The 22,437-nt window shown below is 32.2% G+C and overlaps 1 protein-coding gene across 4 annotated transcripts in view; it reads right to left on the bottom strand.

Moving 5' to 3' along the window:
• The window catches only part of CDase (neutral ceramidase), a 62,850-nt gene that overhangs the window by 2,255 nt on the left and 38,158 nt on the right, over positions 1 to 22,437 (bottom strand). For all 4 annotated transcript variants that reach the window (XM_018513616.1, XM_018513615.1, XM_018513614.1 and 1 more), the window contains exons 8-12: positions 7,569 to 7,691; positions 7,296 to 7,490; positions 6,590 to 6,820; positions 5,653 to 5,748; positions 2,734 to 2,904 (exon numbers count right to left, since the gene is read on the bottom strand). In XM_018513616.1, coding sequence (XP_018369118.1) covers positions 2,734 to 2,904; positions 5,653 to 5,748; positions 6,590 to 6,820; positions 7,296 to 7,490; positions 7,569 to 7,691 — 816 coding nt within the window. The remainder of the gene's footprint in view (positions 1 to 2,733; positions 2,905 to 5,652; positions 5,749 to 6,589; positions 6,821 to 7,295; positions 7,491 to 7,568; positions 7,692 to 22,437) is intronic.

Here is a 22,437-nt window from a genome sequence, read left to right as displayed (position 1 = left end):
ATATATATATATATACTATACATCTATTTTAGTATATATACAGTTTTTAACATCTTAAGTGTTCTCTTACATCAAAAGTGACACAAGTCAAAAGATTCCCGAAAAAGATGTAAAACTATTTTTCAATTTGTGACAGAAAATTATTCATTAATCAAATAATATCGGCAAAAAGAATATATTTTTAACATTTAATATTAATGAATATATGTTCAACATCAAATGCCTTTTGTTTCACAACACTTAAAAGAGTTAAAAGACCGCACATTTTAAAAAAGCTATGACTATTTTACTATAAACCTTTTCTTTTTTACTTATAAAGTTTCGACAAATTTTATGCACTTTTGATAATTGAGGGTAACGTTTATTTAGGTTATTAACTCGAAAAGCATGTTTTTGAGTTGTGTCAATTTTAAAATAAGAGAGCGATATATACCGTATATTCGCAAATTGCGCAAAATTAATTAATTCGTCACACCCACACATATATATATACATACAATATCAATGAGTGATATTTGTATAAAATATATAACCAATAACTTGATTAATAATCCACGCCTTTTATAGTAATTATTATGTCATAATTGTCGATAATTAACCAAATAATTATATTTAGCAATATACGTAATTCTAGGTTAATTTATGGTTGAAATCATTTATTATATAGGATTGAAATTATTTAACATGTAACGATTTACATTATCCACTCATATCATCTACATAGGATGTCCCCGCGTATAAGTCTGCCTGCACCTTTTTTTATCTCGGTAACTAACTGAGATGGATTTAATAAATATAATATCAAATTAAACAATTTCTAACTAAACTCTATTGAAAGCATAGTGACCCTTGAGAAAAATTATCTACGTTGCACAATAAAAAAAATTGTGTATTTGTATTGGAAAACGGTCCCTTTATGTTCTTCTAACAGTTTGTGTTGAATTTTTTTAACTTATTCAGGTGTTACTTTAACACAATGTGATTATGTTATTTAAAGATTTTGTGTTAAATTGATATTTAACATATCAAAGATGAATGAATAAAATGTAGATTAATTTAACATATCATAAAAGTTAATTTTACTGAAAAAAATGCCTCCACGGTTTGTTTACAAATTGTGTTAATATTATCTTCTTTTTTTTTGTATTAATTCTTTCTCTTATAATATTTGTGTAACCTTCTAACATATTCATCTTGTGTTAAATTAACTAAAAAAATTTGAATGGACCGTTTAAGACACGGATCGCGCGATTTTTTTATATTAATTTGACACATTTTTTCCAACAGTGTACAGAACTGAGAGATAATATTTTTGCAAGATAAAATAAATATTTTGATATAGTAAAAGTTGTAGCGTCCGTTCTAACGAATACAACGATGTACAATATAACAAAATTAATATAAATTTATTTTAAATACAAATTATACAAATTGTTTCGATTTAAACCTTTGCGGGACTACTATATACCTTTCCAGTTTTGAAAACCCTGCGCGGCGGTGTGACCAATTTCTGACCCTCAAATCGATCAGATCATCTGATCAGATTACATACAATAGAATTTAGTTAGAACCGTTTAATTTGATATTACATTTATTAGGTGTATCTCTGTTAGTTCACGAGATAAAAAGGTGTGGCCTTATATAGGGACCTTGTACAAGCCATTGTAGCTTCCAAATAAAAGACGAATAGAGGGAAGAATAGCGAACGGATAAGCGAACACGAAATAGCCGTGTAAAGCATTCTTTTGTTGAAATTTTCACCATGACGTCTTACGTCAAGCTTGTAATATCATGTTAACAACAATTCTATTTCCGTTACGCGGAAATTTCCATTATACGGAATTAAAGAAGCTTTGCGTTTCGCGGTTTATCCGTGGTTTATCTCCGTGCTTAGACCTATTATCAGAATGCCAACGTTTCGTGAACATTGCAGATCACTTCATCAGGGCGAGGAGCAACCTGATACTGGGATCTAGACACGGAGATAACCCGCAGAACGCATAGCTTCAAAAATACTATTACAGGATTATTTATGAAAATTATGATAAACGAATGACACTGTGTTCTTCTTCTTCTTCTTTTTCAGTATAGCACAATTTAACAATGCGCAACACTGTTAATTTTTCTGACAATAAAATTGGTGACATACATAATAAATAAAAATACGAGTACGCGAAATTTATTTAGTAAAATTAATCGTGTATCGCAATTTATTTCCACGATTTAGTTTATATTATATACATGGGCTGCGAATTCGCAAAATTTCCTGTTATTGTAGCGGGCGGCCTTGGCTATAACGGCATTAATCCGTTCGATTCGCAATGTGTTATGCCACATTAAATGTTCATTATTGCGGTGTTTACAGACAGTCTATGTGCACGGGACAACATGGGTCGCATAGTAATCGGTCCATTTCATAGCGTATCCATCGTTTAATGACTCGCGAAGCAAGCACTGTTATATGCAAAATAGAATTATACATGTTTTACAAAAGCTATCGACCGTGCGCGCTCCTCCCCGACGGTATGCAATCCAAATTCAATTACATGTCATTTCGCATAATCTTCCTGTTTGACGTTGATACAGACTTGATTCAGTTTACGGCTTCATCGATGGCTTTATTATTTGAAAACGGATGGCGATTTCACACAAGGAAAAATCTTAAAACTCCTTCTCGGAGTAACATAAGTATCATAAATTATAGATGGAGGTATCAATGGAGTTACAACTTACAAAGATCACTATAATTGTGTCACCGGGTGACGCGATTTTTTGCGGCTGTTGGATAACATCTCCGAAGTTGCGTCCCCATCGCGGAGTGTCGTACAGCACAGGAGGTACAAGGATGATCAAGTTACTTTGCAGCAACTCCGGAGCGGGTGGTCCTGGTGAAACAGGTTTATTCTGCAATAACAGCAAAACATAATGTTCATTGCGTTCTTAATATAAATTCTATGTATGGTTAGCAGGGACGGGTAAGTTAATATTTCCTGTTAACTAAATTAAATTTTAGTTAATAGTCTATAAAATTAATTTAATTACATTAAAAATTGGACGAGCAAAAAACTTATAACTTAATTAAAAGTGGAGTCAATATTAAATTAATAGTTAAATTAAAAATTTTAATACACAACTTATATTAAACATTGAAACGTAATTTTTTTTTAAATTAGGTTACAAAAAACAATTATCATATGGACTATCATATCAAATAAATTTAATATTTCATTTATAAAATGTTCATATAAAATACCAAAAATTAGTTTTTTTTACGTATTTCAAATGAAAATGTATTTTTTTTGTTTCTTTAAATATAATAAATTAACCAATATTAGTTAAAAATTCAAATAACAAGAATTTCACAAAAAGTATAAATAACGATAGTGATTATTAGGTAGGTATTAAATTATAAAAGAATATTCTATATTACACATTATTTAAATATGTAAAACTTCAAATTTAAGTTAAGTTAAGAGTTATTAATTTTTTAATTTTATTACTTCACTCAGTTATTATTGCGACTTATCAGTTATTACTGAGACTAGTCATTAATTAATTAACGAGTTACTACCCAACCTTGATAGTTAGGTATCGGCGATTAATTTTGCGATGACGTAAAAGATAAATGATGCGTGATTTCTGTGAAAATAATAATTGATTACTAAGTGGAGAAGTATTTTCACTATGGGACCGATTGCATCTTGTTAGAGGAGAAAGATCTTCTTAATTTTGAATTTGTATATTTTATGATTACGTACATAGTTGAAAAATTTATGTTAAATTTAACAGATTTCGCATCTCAAACAGTCCATTCAATTTTTTGTGTGAATGTAACACAAGAAGAATAATAGAAATATTCGAGGAAATCGCCAATTCCGTTAAACCATTTTGTTTTTGGGCATTATTTCTTAAACAAAAACTGAAAAAATAACGCTTTAGAAACATAAATACGTACACAAACTATATGATGTCTCTTATCAGATAATAGTAGTTTTTATAGTATTGTTTACAATTTTGCAATAATTAACTTTTTCATAAGATAAGTAAAAATAAGTGTCTGACAAAATGGACCTCAAATCTGACATAGCACACAATGCCATATATTCCTATTCTCATTCTCTTTCACAAGAATCATCTATAGAAAATACTTATAGGTACATGTAGATACAAAAATTTCTAGATTTTTTTCATTTCGATATAAAATGTTTTTTGTTAAGGAGAGTTCAACTTTCACTTTTTTACGACTATTTGGGGGATTATTTCTGTATTTTCCTATGTATTTTTTTTTTCATGGAAACCGAGAAATGAGAATTATAATAATGGAACTATACTGAAAAATTGATACATTGAATTAAAGAATAAGATGTTTATTCACATCATTATAAAATCTCTATGAGTTATGCGCCTTAATAATTTAAAAACTAATTCAGTATTTTGATACAACTCTGTAAATAAATTTAAACTATTATTACTTTAAAAGATTGAAACACAACTGGCAGCTATTTCGTAACGATATAAATAAGGATTTTATTCTTTGTAGGGATTGCAATTTTATTCTTTGTAAAGATTTTATTCAATGTATATACCAACTTTTTTCTCTGAGTGTGTAGCTTCATTATTGTGATAACTTTCGATTTCCATGAAGAAGAATACATAAGAAAATGTAGAAATAAAACAAACTCCGAACGGTCACAAAAAAATTGTATCCTTCTTTATATGTATATATTTTTTTATATGCTATTTTGCAAAATACAAACATGTAACGCGACAATTTTTGGAAGGAGGAGGGGAAAGATTTTCCCGTAAATACATAGGAATACCTTTAGCATTGATATTTGACACAATATCGCAATAACATAATAACGCACTATATAAAGATATAGCTAAGTTTATCTTATAGACAAGTATGCCGGTTTACGTTACATTTCGACTTTATGTTTAAAATCGTATTATAATAAAAATAAAAAAAAGTACTAAAGTAGATTTAAAAAATTACAAATATATAAAACGATCTAATATTATCAATAATGTGCTCATTATAATTTAAAGTACGCAATTTATAAGCTGTAAGAAACTGTAAGAATATCATTTTCGCAACTGCAGAATTAAATTTTTGTTGATTTTATATAAACAATTTTATAAAAACAAGTCACAAAAATGATTTATGGGTTCTTACTTTTTAATCATTTAAAGAAATCATGTACATTTTAAAGTGCAATTTAATTTCCAAGAAATAAAGAAAAGTCTTTTTCTGAGACCTACGTCAGTATCGGCAACTTTCCTCTATGTAAAAATTAATACAAAAAATGTAACTTTTTATTGCTACAATTTAAAAGCAAATTGTGGAAGCATATATTTTTTCATGCTCTATTAACCTTCATGACGTGTTAAATTAACATTTTATCCATACATTTTATTCGTTTATATTAAAAAAATTTATATTTTAAAATATATTATTTTTATTTAATTACTTCCTCACAAATTGTGTTATCTTTACATTTAAAAATGTTGACTATTAATTTAAAATAAACTATTCAAATATGATCCAATCATATTATATTAAATTAACACTTGGATATTCAAAAATTTTAACAAAGACCGGTTTTACACAAGTACAAAATACTTTATATTGTGTATATATTATTTACTTACTTGGATAGCCGCTTTTACTAACTCCTGGTATTGCTTCAAGTATATTGTAAGTGTATGCGGACCGTAAATTGTTGATGCGCCTTCATATCTTTGTATCTAAAAGTTAATATTTCAGCGACTATTATGCATCGGGATGCGTTTCAAGAAAAGATAAATCCGAATTCAAAGAGAATCGATCGATGATTTTACGTACCATTTATCTCGTACCACTTATCAAAAAACTTGTCAGAAAATGACATACATTTACGAGACTGAGAAATTTTGATATAGCGGCATGTTACAATAGAAGGGTAGTTTGAAAATTAGTTCTCGGTCTGACACAGAAATGACACCACAAATATCAAACTGCTATAATTTTAGACAAGTTTGGTCCTTTACAGGGCTACTGTTAGAATTTTGAGACAGATGCGTACATTAATTTCTTCGTTTTGTTCATGCATATGTAAAGTAAAACCTGCAACTTTTGGTTCCATCCTGACAATGCACCCGCTCACATTTCTTCAATATTGCAGTCGCAAAATTCCATTGCAATAGTTCCGCAAGCACTGTCTTTCACCAGATTTCACGTGATTTAATGAAATATGCAATTGAAGAAATGTGAGCGGATGTATTGTTATGATGGAACCAAAAGTTGATTGCTTACTTTACACGAACAAAACAAAGAGACTATAATGAACGCTATTTCTGTCAGAAATCTTACACAACAGTAGTAGATCCTATGAAGGATCAAAGTTGTCTAAAATTAAAGCAGTTTGGTATTTGTGGCGTCATTTCTGTGTCAGGCCAAGAACTTTTCAAACTATTCTCGTATAAATATTATACGTATTATAAATCGCGACAACTAATCCGACAGTTTCCGCTTGGAAGCCATTTCCTCAAAATGGCTCCGATCCTCGAGCGAATTGCCTATACTTAGTAACAACAATGAACAGTTTACTTGATACTCCTCAGGTGTGGTTATGTAATCGCTGTAAGTATTACAGAGCCCTGCGACTATTACGGACGTTTCGTCGTCGGATGCATCGCTCATAACTTTCCTGATAGACTCTCGCAATCTTCTTCCGGACATTGTCGTGAATTCTCCGGGCACGCCAGCGATGACGACGTTTCCGATTATGGCGACTTGCGTCGAGACAATTTTCGGCTGCCATTGATAAGGGAGTTTTATCTGAAATCATTAGTCATCGTCGAACATTTCAATGCTCGACACCGACGTCGACGTAACGATTTCAAAGTATCCAATTATTCGCCATGCTGCGTATCACGCAGTACTGACACTTCCGTTTTCTCTCCATATAAATTACGATTCATTACTTATCTAAACGCGGTAATTTACATTCAATCCTATTGCCGGTGTTTCTTCGCAGTATCTAAAATCTATGTCTATCGCACAATATACCCTATTAATCACATATTTATTCTAATAACAATACAAGATGATAAAAAAGTTTAGCCACAACAAAATCAAAATGACAACAAATATAATTAACACTCCAAAGTCTGCTTTTTTTTTTTATATATATATTGTCAGTAATGTAATAAATACAAAATTTTGTGGATAAATCTTTTTGTCTTCTTATATTAACTGAACATTACAGTAGATTTGGGATCATAAAGTGCACTTGGTAGAAAGGTAGACTTACCCGTCCGGTGGCTAATAAAATAGGTTTCGGGCTCTGACAACGAATGTCGTTTTCCGTGGGGGCGGCCAAAAAGTTTCGTACGGCATTCCAAAGGGGATTCGACGTCGTTGTTCCTTGCTCAAAAGCGAACGAGCCAGGCCCGTCAGTTGTACCAGCTGCAAAGCTATAACCCATCGCAGGTACGCACCCGCGCACCTGTGAAAAAAAACTCGAATAAATCTTTCCTTTATCAAGAACTTGCTCTAAGAATTATAGACGACAACAATAATTTACCTCCTCAACCTTTTTTGTAGTCTCGTTATAAAATTCTGCAGATTGTTCCGGCATATTGATGTATTGATGAACTACTCGCACTGGTCCAATCACTTCCACCGCTTCGTTATTTTGCCACAATCTCTGCGAAACAAAGGAAAGCTTATATGAACAAGATAAGAAATTTGTTTATATTATTTTTCTATTAAAGAATATGTTTTATTTTCTATATTGATGTTATTATCAATTAAGTTAATGACTAACTATAAACACAATTAAAATTGATACAACTGGTCTTTATAATAACAATTATATAATTTATTATTGTACTGTTATAACACTAATTAAGTAATAATTTATTTACACAGTAGAGCAATGAAAATTATTGAGCTCGCATTTAAAGAAATTTCGATTATGTATCTACGAGTCACTTATATGATTTATAAGTATTATGAAAAATAAAAAGTCCTCATTCATCATACACGCATTTTTAGTACGTGGAAAATGAGAAGATAAGAATTTGATTGTAATCGATCGTGAAGAAGATAGATAAGGAAAGTGCAAATTCGTGTTGGATATAAAAATTTTCTCAGTAAGATTGCGATCTTCAATCTTCTCGTATAGGAAAACTAATGATGCAGAAGTATACGAAGGTTTTGCATGTAATTTGATAGCGCATAAGCAAACTGATAAAAAAAGCAATTAAGATTATCGTTAGAATAAAATTGATATCCGGATATGATTGTGATTATCATGAGAGTTAATCTATAGTATCAATCATAATTATAGTTATTAGATTTCTGCGTATAGAAATATGAAAGTGAAACATTGCACAATCCGCAAAAGAAATCATAAATGATTATGCCGTTTTGTGCAATTGTTTAACTAAAATATCTTTTTCAACATGTTATTCGTATGTGTGAGGTATAGCGTTATTCCAGAAAGTGAACGAGAAGGCAAGAAGTAAAATTTACATCACCATACTTACTATTGAATTATAATAGTTATATTATCGTTTTAACACTGAATAAATAATTCACAAATAAATATGATATACATATATATTCAATTAATTAATCTACAGTTATCTAGTTGAACTTTTCAACGTTTACTTTGATCATTTCTTTAGATGTAGAGAAAACACAAAACTCGATTTTAAGTAAACCTGTTCTGAATTATTATAAATTTCATGCATGTACATAACAAAGGAATGGACAATACATAACGCACGCGTGTCTTTTAATTCAAATGGACTGTTTACATTTATTAAAGTATTCTCTTTATTTAGTCATTATGTTTCATGATTTAATCATTACGATTAAAAAAGGCGACAGATATTACGAAAATAGAATAAGCAATATTTTTAGGTATTCTTTTTTTTATTATTTTATTAATTAACAAAAATGTATATATCTGAAAACAATGCAGAGTAAAAAATATGACAAACTAATGCAGCATCAGAGCAAATGTTTCATGAAATATCTGTAACATGATATAATGACAACATATAACAATAACAATAAATAAATTTATATATTTTTTAATGGTAACCATATCGCTCATACTACAGCAATAAAGAAGATTAAGTTTTCCAGAAAATAAGTTTAATTGTTAGATACTTTGAATAGTTAAAATTATGTAATATTAATTTAAAATACAATTTTGGTATAACAACTGATTACAAAGAAATAAAATAATATTCTTTTGCAGTATGTTTCTTGTTTCCATTCTTTTTTGCAAACAACTAAAAAATGCAACGATTTTTTACAATTATATCATAATTGAAGCAAATAATCGATCGATAATTGTCGAATCGTATCTTAACACTATGCGCAAAGGAAGAAAATAGCAGAAAAACTCTATCAAGGGATGAGTTATCGCTTCACCTTTTTAATCAAATTCAGAAGAAAATCATACGAAAAGTACATAAGAAATTAAACTAGGAGAGAAAGGAAGGACAAAGAGAGAGAGAGAGGTGGAGGGAGGAGGGGAGAAACGGCATAAATACGGCGGAAGTCGGAGGATATTTCGAAAAGTAGAAAAACATGGCTAGCATTTCTTGGATGTAGCGATATCAGGAGGCGCGGAATGCACGCGAGTGAGCGAGCCCGCACGCACGCACGCACGCACGCACGCACGCACGCACGCACGCACGCACGCACTCACTCACTCACTCACTCACTCACTCACTCACTCACTCACTCACTCACTCACTCACTCACTCACTCACTCACTCACTCAGACGTATACATACACGCGCAGGCGTGAAACGCATCCGTCGTATAACGTTCGGCCGGGCCGGTAGGTAGGTATAGACAACGTCTTCTACGGCTGGAGAAACTGTTTCTCTTCTTTGTGATGCTAATATCTCTTCACGAAACTGACGGTGGCTCGGCAGTCGTGCCCTCGTCACGCTTAAGGAACATGCGAATATGTTAATTATCGCGGCAGTGAAGGCTTAGCCGCGCGTCCCTAGCTCCTGTATTACGGACTGCGAGAGGCGAAAGCACGCTGAAATATCGCTCTGTTCGGTTCGTGGCGAGCTGGACTTGCTAGATGCCCAGCATGAATACGTCTGAATACATCTTTACCTGCTTTGATATATATCATATAGCATTCTGATTGCCCGCTTTTCCCTGGTAGCCGCGGCGTTAATAATTCGTTCCTGCAACGCATCGCTACGGTATATGATGTAATCCGCAATTCTCTTATTCCGCGAGCTTTAATCGCGTGATCACTCTTTATACTTTTTCACTTCTGTCAATATTATTATGCTGAATGGTGAAGTATTCTCCACCACGCGTTCTCGCTGAGAACCGACTAGCTTGCGAATTTAATCCGCTCTTTGATTTCGACGATTTTATTTCCCTACGCGGTTTATTTAAGGATGAAACGCAAATTTTTTATACTTACATATATATTCTACTGAGCGTTTCTCTTTCAAAACGTATTACCGCATAATTAGCCCCTTTTGCAGAGCGATTATTTTTTTGTAGCTTATTGAGAGAAACTGCACGGTAAAAAATTTGTCATGCATGAATACGTATAAATATGTATAAACATACATAAACATGCATAAATATTCATAAACATGTATAATTATATATGAAATATGTCCATACATCCTTTTTTCCTTTGTAAAATTACTTTTTAGTGTAATAGAAATAATAATAGTAAAGTGAAAACATGAATAATAATTAAAGGGATAATTTTCGCATTGTTCGTTTTAGAAAAAAACAAGTTTGGAAAAGTGTAAAAAAATTGCTCATACATAATTATGCAATTTGGCATAGCATCAAAGTGACATCTGCACTCGCATCATGTCAGAGCAACTAGTCACTAGAGCAGAGTCAGTGCATGTGCACTGTTGACTAGTTACTCTGACATGATGCGAGTGCAGATGTCACTTTGATGCTATGCCAAATTGCATAATTATGTATGAGCAATTTTTTTACACTTTTCCAAACTTGTTTTTTTCTAAAACGAACAATGCGAAAATGTGCTGAATTCGCCATAAGTTTTACTCACTATAAGTTGACACTCTAATAATACAATTTATGAATAAATAAACAAATAACACACAAAATTAAATAATATTTTTTAAAACGCATATTCTAAGATAAATAAATAAAATGTGTTAATTTAGCATATTATAAATGTATTAATTTTAATGAAGGAACATGATTGTTTATACAAATTGTATGAGCGTTACGTTTTTTGTGTTGGTATTTTTTGCATAATATTAGTCTAGTCTTTCTAACCATATTCATCTTGTGATAAATAAAAATAAAAATTTGAGTGAAGCTTTTAGGACAGGTAAGTGCGTGTTAAATTTAACTGTTTAATTTTCCATCTATATGTATGTAATAAAATTGTATACTGCCTTGTTAACTGCATGTATTATTAACTTTTCATCCGTTTCTGCTAGTTTTATTGGTTTTATTCGAAACTTTCGTAATCTCATGGAGAGAGGTTTTAAACACAAGAGGAACAGCGAAGCTGACGCTGAGATTCGATTTGCGAAATTTGCGCCAGAGTTACAAATGACCTTATTGAGAGAAAGTTTTGTTTTTTCCACTGTCTTTTCCCTGTCTACGTTGATATTCGGAAACTATAGGGGACGGGGGACCATTTGTATTCGAGTATCAGCGAGTCATCTACGTCTATAATACTACGGCACAGACGTCTTTATAATTTATACTACGCCCGCAACGGCCGGCGACGGCGACGTCGCGTAGTATAAAGTCGGAGGGAAAGTAAGTGGCTGGCGGAAGGTGCCGTTGCGTGTACGAGGAGAGATGAGAAACGAGATATTTCGGTCGCGCGCGCGCGCGAGTGCGAGCGAGGAAACGATGACGAATGATGTCCGAATGGATTAGCACACACGTTCACGCATTGACGGCGTTCACGGCGGGCAGTGTAGCACGTATTGCTATCCCGCCTGCAGGTATCGCCTCTTCATTTTTAACCTGGTATAGTGTGGTACCCACAGTGTCACGAGCAGCTGATTAATGTGACACGATGATACCGCGCCTCCGGGAGGTAAAACGGCGCGGCGGCGCTTCCCTGCCGATGGCGATAGCGGGAACAAAACCGTCATATTGCATTATTAGTCGACGGTGAGCATCGATGTAAATATGCTTCGATGTAATGGCACTTGATTAATTTTAATAATGCATCTCGCCATCAGATGATCTTGGAATGTGCAATGCATGCGACGACGCGTGGGGCGAGTAGTCTCGATTAGACCGAGACTACTTCATCAATCACCGTAATATCGAAGTCGGCATCTTCACCCACATCTTTGCAGATATTGCCGCAGGTCACTACCCTCTCCAATTCTTTGGCGAATCGAAATATCGATTACGCTATGGAATTCAATGTTAACGAGCTGAGTCCCACGTAGACAGGCAACCTTGTGCCAAGAATTGCGACAACAACTTAACGCGGTATGGGAATACTCCGACCCGGAAGATTCTGATTGATCTTAATCGAAGGTTTTTTTCTATTGGCATGAACCGATCGTATCCGGTTGAGGCAATCCTTGCATCAATCGCGGTATATTTACGGTATCTAGAACGTTGCTGCGTCATTCCTTTCCGAGAAACAAATGACAAACATTTTTAAAGAAAGGGAAAGAAAAGGGAAATATATATAGTAATTAAATTAATATTTCATAACAAATAGAACTTTAGAAAATATAAACTTCTTATAAATATATTCTTATAAATATTCATAATACGTATGAAAATAAATGTATAGAACTTTGTACATTATTCGTAGAATATATATATTAGTTAATAAATTCATAAAAGTTTAATGTGTAGAGCAGTATTTATATTCACGATTTCGCTATTTTAATTATTTTAATAATCTTCAAGTTTTTGGATCTTACGAGATAAATGTAATGACATGGAATAAGGTTGATGTCGAAAGAAAGAAGGTTACGTCAAGTGTGTTGAATTAGATGTAACATTAGTTTGTATATATTATAGAATTTAAGCTCTCTCTTTCTCGCTCTCCCCCCTCCCCCCTCTCTCTCTCTGCTTCACATAAATCTAATGCGGTTATAATAATTTAATTCTAACTGTTAAGCATTAAAGAGTCACATTTAAACATAACAAATAATAAACCAAATTTGAGCCCAAATTAAATAGTTTGACTCACATTTCATTAGTTAAACTGTTTAACTTTATCGTTTCATTTAAATTCACGATATATTAAATAGAAACAATATGAAGACCTACAGAAATAATAAAAACTAACTGAAATTGAATATAAGTATTTTGGTATTATGAATTTAATAGCGCAAAGTTTAAATATTTCTTTAACAAAAAAAGAGAATTATATGCAAAACAACAAATACACTGATAAAATTCAATATCAATTTACGCAATATATTTAATTTCATTTATTAGCAATACTAATTAACGAATATTGCAACAAGTAATAATAAACATTTATGTAAACAATCACGTAAACAATTAAAGTATAATATACTTGTTTGAAAAATGTACAATTTGATAAATATACGTCGATATGTACCTACATTCGTCATTCTGTACATGCGAATTTAAAAATATCAATGTCTTACTCGGAGATTTTCAGGATGTGCCTAGCGAATAAAATTGCGTGCAAAATCAATATTACACAATTAATATTATACAATTGGATAGTATCCTGTTGCTAGGATAACACGGTATGCACCGCGTGGGTATTTTTACACACGTATGTAATCTCTACACGTGCAGATGCAGTTGGACATGCATATAGGTTTCCGTAAATTGAAAATGAACGTACCAAAGAACCACACGCGTTCAAATAGACTTGGTGCCCGGGGCACCAAGTAATTAAATTAACCAACCTCTCAAACAGAGCCTAGTAGTTTACCGCGAAGAAATTTGTAGTTATTGTCAGTAAAACTCGATAATACGTGTAACTTTTATACTGTAATATCAAATTATACCCGCACTTGGAGTTATTTCTAATCTTTTCTATAAATATCGCCACTGCCGCTATTTATTGTTAATATATGTCTATGTCATTAATACAACTAAAATAACCAAAAGTTCAAAAAACAGAACAAATGAGAGTCAGCATGGTAATTAATAAGCAATCTTAAATCTTCAATCCAGAAAATAGAATCTTTATTCCAAAAAATATAATAGTGCGTTTCAGTTCACTTTGAAACAGAATTAATGTTGTAATCTATTCGAAACGTTGAAATAGATTACAACATCAAATCTGTTAATCTGATGGTGATTTTTTCTTGGACATGAAGGGATTGATATTTTGATTTTTTGAATTTGTATTGCTGAAGATGGTTCTAAAGTGAACTGAAACGTACTATTATATTTTTTGGAATAAAGATTCTATTTTCTGAATTGAAGATTTAAGATTGCGTATTAATTACCACGCTGACTCTCATTCGGTGTATTTTTTGAATTTTTGGTTGTTGAATTTGGGAGAATCTGTAAGAAGATTACATTATAACTAAAATAATTTAAGTTATACAATTACACTCAAAAAGCGTATTAAATTTAAGCCAAATTTAGTTTATTATTTACTATACACGTACACACAAACGTTAATAGAGAAACGTTTTGGTATTTAAAACACTTTTTATTTTTCCCTGTAGTGAGATTATATTACATTCGAGGATTTTGTCCATAGACTGATATACGCTACTTTGTAAATGCTCACATAATAGTACCGGTATTATTTAAATCCGCTTTGAGATAGTAATCGGAGGAATCACAAAACCGCTTAAAATATCTCAATGGTCTTCATAAATATCATAATATGGAGAATTTTGAATGCAGGCTTTCCGTACAGTGCTGCAGGTCGCCAATTAAATATCTAGTCTATTCGAAACTCTAGATTAAAAAGCTAGACCGTTAAAGGCATTTATTTCCTATTGGTTGGTCTTACATGTACGGCCCTATGGATTTAATATTAGTTACATTATATATATATATATACAAATACAAAAATATATTTAAAAAATTGTATATATAAAAATTGAAGAGTTTTTCCTATTTCGCAAAGTCCTTCAAGGGACTTACATTTTGCAGGAGACACGAAATGCTTCGAGATACTTACTCGCTCTAAAAGTCCTGAGCGACCGATAAAGTATTATACTACATCTGTGCATACATTTTTCGAACAGCTATGCTGTTTTGTAAAATATGTAACGATACTGTCTTTTAGCGTAAAATAAAAAATGTATACCTATTTATCAGAGGATCTTTTTTACACGTGTAAATTATATAGTTATTTGTGAATCGTTTCTTATTCTAACATCGCGCAGACGATCAAAAATATTTTTAGGAGATCAGGAGGATTAATTAAATTATGGTATATTGATATGATGTAAACATACTGCATCACTATTCTCTTTTATTAAATTATTATAGCGTAACAATTTTGACGTAATTTTAAAATATTCGCAACAAAATAATTAGAAAGAGTATCAGTAGCGAAAAGTTGGAAAGAAAGTAACATTAATTCTAATTAGCAGTCACAATTCAAATCTTTTGGCATACAACTAAGAATGTATGGCTATTGAAGGATCTTTTTTTCACATAGTAGTATAGTTATTCGAATCGTTTTTTCTCCCAACGTCGCACAAACGATAAAAAAATTCTCAGATATGATCAGAAGAATCTATTAAATGACAAATTGATATAATATAAACATACTGTATCGCTGTACTTTTTTGTTGAATAATTGAGAAATTCATAATAAAATAATTAGAAAGAGCATCAATAGTAAAACAAGTTTACAACTGCAGGAAATAGTATTAATTCTAATTAGCAGTCACTATTTAAATTTATGTCTCTAGATAAAGCTTATTCTTCGAAACAGGTCATTGTATTTGTCTAAACAAACGCTGGCAATCTGTCATCCGTTTTTACAGTTTTTCGATATAGAACGTGCGGGGCTTTAAAGTTTTAATTTAGTTTCTCGCTCGATTAATGCAAACTCAGATCGCGGCTTAGCGTCAAATCGTATACGCAAAGTACTTTAAATACGATTCCGCCTTTAAAGAAACGTAATAGGTTTTTCCATGACGCGAGTAACTACGTTGAAACGCCATTCCGCCGTCAGAAACAAACGTATCGTGTCTGAAGCAGCCAAGCATGTCACTTTGATCAAAACAACACAGCAACGCTTAGAAAAAATGCCATCTCTCGCGAATGCAACGAGAATATGAGATCAAGCAAACATAGCAACACATTAGAAGTGCATAAGAAATTTGTCGCGCTTGACAAAAAATAGCGACGACATTCAAAAATAGCGATGACATTCAAGTTGTTGCGCCTATCGATAAAAATTCCCTGGATTTGCGTATTATATGCAAATAACACTGATAATAAACGAAGCTAACTTTAATTAATTTAATGGAAATGAGATAGCTGCTGAATCCCGTATATTAAATTTCCTGCATAATCCATGGTCTTACAATTCATATAACGATTACCGAACGTTCCTAATTACTTGTCCAGATCAGCTCTCGCATATTTAAATGCCATTTATAATAAAACTTGATTGAGATAAGAGATCGTGCATTCTATGTTCAATAAATTACCTCTAACATGTACAAATGCCATATCTGACTAGCTGTCTATCTGTCTCTTGGTAAATTGTCACTTTGTTTACCATTCCGATGGACGGCTATCATTTTATTCATAAAGAAAACAACTGAAACGACCTTGCGACTTCCACAATGGAAGATTCCTACGCGAAAGTAAATCCTATTCTTCAGCAGGGTGCATGTGCGAAGCAAGTCTGTCTGCAATTATACATACAGTTATCTGGAGACACGGTAGCGTCTCGGCGCTAAGACATGGTACGAGATATTGCCGTGCTCCTTTATACGGAAAAAATAACTCAAGTATCTCTCTCTCTCTCTAAAAATTTAGTTAAATACAGATCTGAAAATAATTTTGTTAAACTAATAAAATAATATTTATGTAGGACGCTCAAGCTGATTGCTCAATTGTCAAAATTTTTTGTTGCACTACTCATCATGCTCGTATTTCCTACATAGTAATTTTGATCCAATATATTGCTTTTTGTATGTGTGTATCTAGTTAAATTTTTTTGTCAATTTCAGCAAAATTGTTCCTTTAGTATAAAGTAATGAAAATATTAATTGTAAGTAATATCTTAATTATAAACTTTTTCATTGCAAAAGAAGGAATATTATAACGGGTAAACTCTTCTTTGCTATTAATCTTATATTATGTATAAGCAAATTTATAAGATAAAAATACTATTATAAAATTCTATTTGCACACAATCAGTAAAGTAGATCAGCAAACACGAAAATCAACTAAATGTGTTTTTGGTCTCAATGTTTCTGTTGAACTGTCAACTCCCTAATAAATATGTCACACACAGTCATTAAATCCATATTAAGAAACTGTCTTACATCCATTTTATCCAATAATCAAAGATTACCATTCGGAGTAAATAACCGATATTTGGAATAAGACGTTTGCAACCTTTCAACTGAAGAAGAGTTTGAAAATTCATAGAACAGCATATCAATTACGTTATTGTAAGTTTTTATCTACTGAGGATGGTTCTGTGAAAATCAAAACGTTTGGAGAATTTTTGTATTGCAAATTGTGAAAGTAAAGATTTAGTTGCACTGTCAGCGTGCTAAGCTCATTGCCTTTTTATAAAGACACTCTATCATTCCAAACTATAATTATTGGAGACTTAGTTTTAATTTTCAACTGAATGTTAAAATGTCATATATTCGGCGATAAACTGTTCAACTTCGTTTTCTGTCATTTTTAGATATAGACAGATAAAGAGACATTTGTAAACGTTCGCCAAATTATTTGGAACTGTAAATGTAAATTATTTATGTGACAGAGTAACATTTTAATTATTATTAGCCTTCTAAACCATGTCCATTGATCTTTTTATTGATCGTTAAACGGGATTGCGAGTGCAAAACGCGTCTATGACCGCTCTATCTGATCGTACCGTGCTCTGATATATACATATATGTATAACCAATAATACATGCATTGACGATGTCCGTCAAATTGCACGTTCAATCTCCGCGTTGCTGCAACGCTGCTACATCAGGCAAGCTAGATGTGATTCTCGCTTAATAATTAACACTGTACGACTCTGTGCAAGCGTTAATAAACGGTCGGTAATATTACTTTCGAAATTAATTAACGTCGAGCGTGGTAGTGCTCGATGATCTGCAGTAAATGTTTCCTGGAACCAATTAAAATTACCGATAATAATGTGCAGTATGCACACAGCTATTAAGTTTAATATGAAAATAATTAAATTATGATATATACATTATTCTTCTTTCGTTAAACTCGTTGGCATAATAAAATCATCGTAAATTTTGGCACTTACTATAAAGAGAACTCGACGAAAATAGTTAATTTTAGTTGTGTATTCACATGTACAATCCTAGGATATTCCTTGTTTAACATAATTTAGTTTTAATTAGAAAAAAGATACAGGTAGAAGTTTATAGTATACACTACCATTCATAAGCTCGAGAACTCCTGCAATATTTTCGCAGCTCACGAAAAATTCTTTCCCCTTGGTGAAGAAAACTCTCATAGAAAATTTTTCAGAATGCATTTAAAAGAGGAAAGGCAGAACTTCAAATCTGTCTTTTAGTTTTGTCTCTATGACACTTTGTTTTTACATTACCTAATTGTAAATTAATATTTTTTAAATATTTTTCTTTTATTTTAAAGCGCAACAGCTTGATAAAATATTATCAAAGACGAAAATGTCACTGGATCTCAATAGCAGGCAAATAAATAAAGTATTTTTAATTAAGTATAAAAAATGGATTTTTGTCTTTTCTTACGATCTTTTTTTTTTGCGAAATTTTAAGTTATATAAAGCATTTTTTCAAAGTCTAAACATCTTCAAAATTATCATTTATTTATGCCTTTTCATCGAGTTCCGCTAACATATTTCGTCATTGAAAGAAATTTCATAAAAAATATCATAGACAAAATTGACTGTTTTTCATTATTTTGGAAGATATTTTAGGGTTTTAAAATTTCGACAAATTTATATAGTCTTTTCTGCAAATTCTTTCAAAGTTAAACAATATTTTTCAAAGGGATAAAAACAAGAAGTTCAATAATATTGTAATTCAGCGCGTAGCACGTTGCAGGGACTAAACACATTATTCGCATCATCATATATTGCATTAATTTTTTTAAAGAAATACATAAAGTTTACTAAAAGTTCATTTTAAAATACTTCTTTGTTAATTTTTGTTTGATGATGTTTTATCAAATGCTTTGAAATGAAGGAAAAGCAGTGAAAAAGTATCCATTTTCAATTTTATTATAATAAATAAAATATCGTACAGACGAAATTAAAAAATAGATTTAAAGCTTTATCTTTCTCCTTTAAAATGCATCTCTACGTTTCTTTTTCACCAAGATAACTTTATATCACTTTTCGTAAGAAAAGCAAACGTTCTCGGATTTATGCACGGTAGTGTTTATTTGAAAATTAAAATAAATAATATCGAATATGATATCCATAACATTTAATTGTGCAGAGTCCGATCGTTTTCACTGATTAAGTGTGCAATAACAACGACGATTTTTTGCTGTAATAGCGAAAATATTTTTCTTCGTGTGTCATTAAATTCCAGTGAGAATGTGAAGTATCGACGCAATTCTTCGCAATATAAGTCATTTACCGTTGCGACGATAAAATTTCGTAAGATATATCAGTTGTCGCTACACATGCTGCAAATCCCCTTTTTGCGTAAATGTATTAAAATTATACAAAGCTTTTAAATATTATTGGCGTAATAACATAAAATTATTGAAACTTACAAGTGCAATCCCACTAGCGGTCTGAAATTTCCACATTACGTATTAATTACATACGCACGTGTGATATTCATATTATAATATGTACATTTAACATAACGTAATCCGATGAGTCCTGATTAAAAGCATTAATTACCGTGAGCTCTTTTCGCAAATTTGTTCTCACTTTTGAGCATATATGTAATATATTTTCTATTATAACCTATAGAAGCAAAATTTACGTACCTGCGAAAATTTTCTAAAATATTGCATCGACGCGGATCTTAGCCGCGATACATTAATTAGTAATGTTGCGTGTATGCATTTGTAATAAACTGGGAGAAGTTACGCGCCCGTGTTCGCACGCGCAATTATTATCGTTTTATGATCCTTTTTTTCCGCTGACAAGCGATTCGAAAGCTAGCGAGACATTAAAACTCCTCTCGTCGCTCCTCTCGTATTAACTGTGTCCGACATTCGAAGAGCTGAGAAGACGCGATTGCTGGCGTGATTATCGTCTAGCAATTATTCTAATTAGGTAAATAATCGGGATATGAAAGAGCAACTGTCTAAATCTAAAAATATTTAAAAATTAGATTGAAAAAAATTCCTAGATTCCTTAACTTTTCAATTACGAATTAAATATTTTTAAAAATGTGCTAAAATATTATAATTATAAACCTTAAAGAGAAAAGTGGATCTAATCGCAAAATAAGTCAATTCTCCACCGGTTGAAAGAAAAAAAATCTAAAAGAAGTTAAATCCCCTAATCCCTGTTGTATATGCATGCAGTTGTATATTCATCAGGCATAAAAAATAAAAATGACAGACATTTTGTTAAAATCCTTTCTGCAAAACCACACTGTTAAATTCATAATATTAACAAATTATACCTAGTTTGATATATTTTTTATCATTTTCTAGGTCGCCATTTATACTTAATATACCATTAATTTAACTCAAACAATTTAAATGTATTAAATTTAAGAAAATGTAAAATTTACGTTATGTTAAATTAACTTAATTAATTCGTTTAAGCGTATACGGACGTTTACTTTGAAACTAAGCAATTAACCACAGAAATGGATTGATTTACATTTTAATACACACATGGAAGTTAAAAATAACAAAATGTTATTTAACTCAAGGGATTAGGTTTCTATTGTTCCTTTGATATCTAATAGTGCAGTTATGTGCATTCTATTTTAATAAATAGCAATTATATTTCTCATGCCACGTTATGCAAATTTCGTTATCGAAACCAATGAGAAAATTTCTCTGAATTAAAAAAAAAAAAGAAATCTTATTGATAGCTTGAATGAGAAAAATTATACAAGTTTTTTGCTCTTGTCAAAAAATTTTAAGTGAAGATAACGATTTTTGTCTATATAATTTACTCAATTTTTAAGCGACAATCGCGCAAAGAAGTCGGAAGCAGAGTCGTCCTTGCGCACGAAACTCGTACAAAAAGTCACGTCATACCGCAATTCGCAATAGTGCAGCGCGGCAATAGTGCACGAGGCGTGGCGCACCTCGCGCGAGGTGTTCTTGGAAGATCGCGAAACAGGACTCGCAAGGCTCTTCAAAGCGGGCTGAAACAACCTCGTTCGACAGCACTTTCCCACCCGGCGCGGCGCGGCAGAGGCTGAAACATCTACGCGGGGCGCCGTCTTCGGCGTCTTCACTTTTGCCTTCGCTCGCAAAGCGGTGGCCGGCGACGACTATATCGTCTGGCCTACCTTGGAAATGGTTCTACTTGAGACGGATGATCGTGTGACGCCGATCTAATCGCGGTCGAGTAATAATCAGTGCGTGCCCACGCATCGTTGCCTCTCAATGTCACTTACTTATTGAGAACTTATTACGAGGATAGCTCGAGATAATAGATAGTCGGTTAATTCTAAATGTTTAGAAATTAGATCTCTGGTTTATACAATTAAAACTGTGTATTATCATTAATCGTTATTATCATTATGGTTCTTTTGAAGCTCTTAATTATAATTCTCTCTCTTTGTGAAAAATGTCAATCATCAATTCAATCATCAATTTAATCTTTATATTACATTTGCAAAGGATTATTCTTGTTTTAAAATATATTCATAATTCTCTTTTTTAAACAAGTTACATCATTTTGTTTCCTTGAACACAATTAGTGCCATATAATTACAACATAAATTAAATCCAACATCAGATAACTGTGATATAGATTTTGACATCAGCTCTGGAAGGTTAGGTAATGGATTTACGCTGACGAGTCTTGGTGATACCCTTAATAATCCTCTTTTACTTGGGTATTTCAGCCGACGCGACGGCCGCTTGAGCGAAATTGACTGCACCGCTCACCGTGATCAAGAGGTGTATGTATATGCAGTTCGTATCGATCCTTGATTCTCCAACTTAGCCAGGACTTTCAGCTGCGGAAGCAGAGTCTGTCTCCGTCGATGTAAGATAAGCCGCATAATGAGGCTGAGATGCTGTACGATTGCAGAGCTCCGTTTTAAGACGTGGGAACAGGAACGTGTAAACACGTGTGTGGATCGCCATAGTGACTCGTT

This window comes from Trachymyrmex cornetzi, unplaced genomic scaffold (genome assembly GCF_001594075.2).
Source record: "Trachymyrmex cornetzi isolate Tcor2-1 unplaced genomic scaffold, Tcor1.1 scaffold47, whole genome shotgun sequence".
In the NCBI taxonomy this organism is placed as follows: Eukaryota; Metazoa; Arthropoda; class Insecta; order Hymenoptera; family Formicidae; genus Trachymyrmex; species Trachymyrmex cornetzi.
Note: the sequence above shows the minus strand (reverse complement) of the source record. Positions and strands in the feature narration are given on the sequence as shown.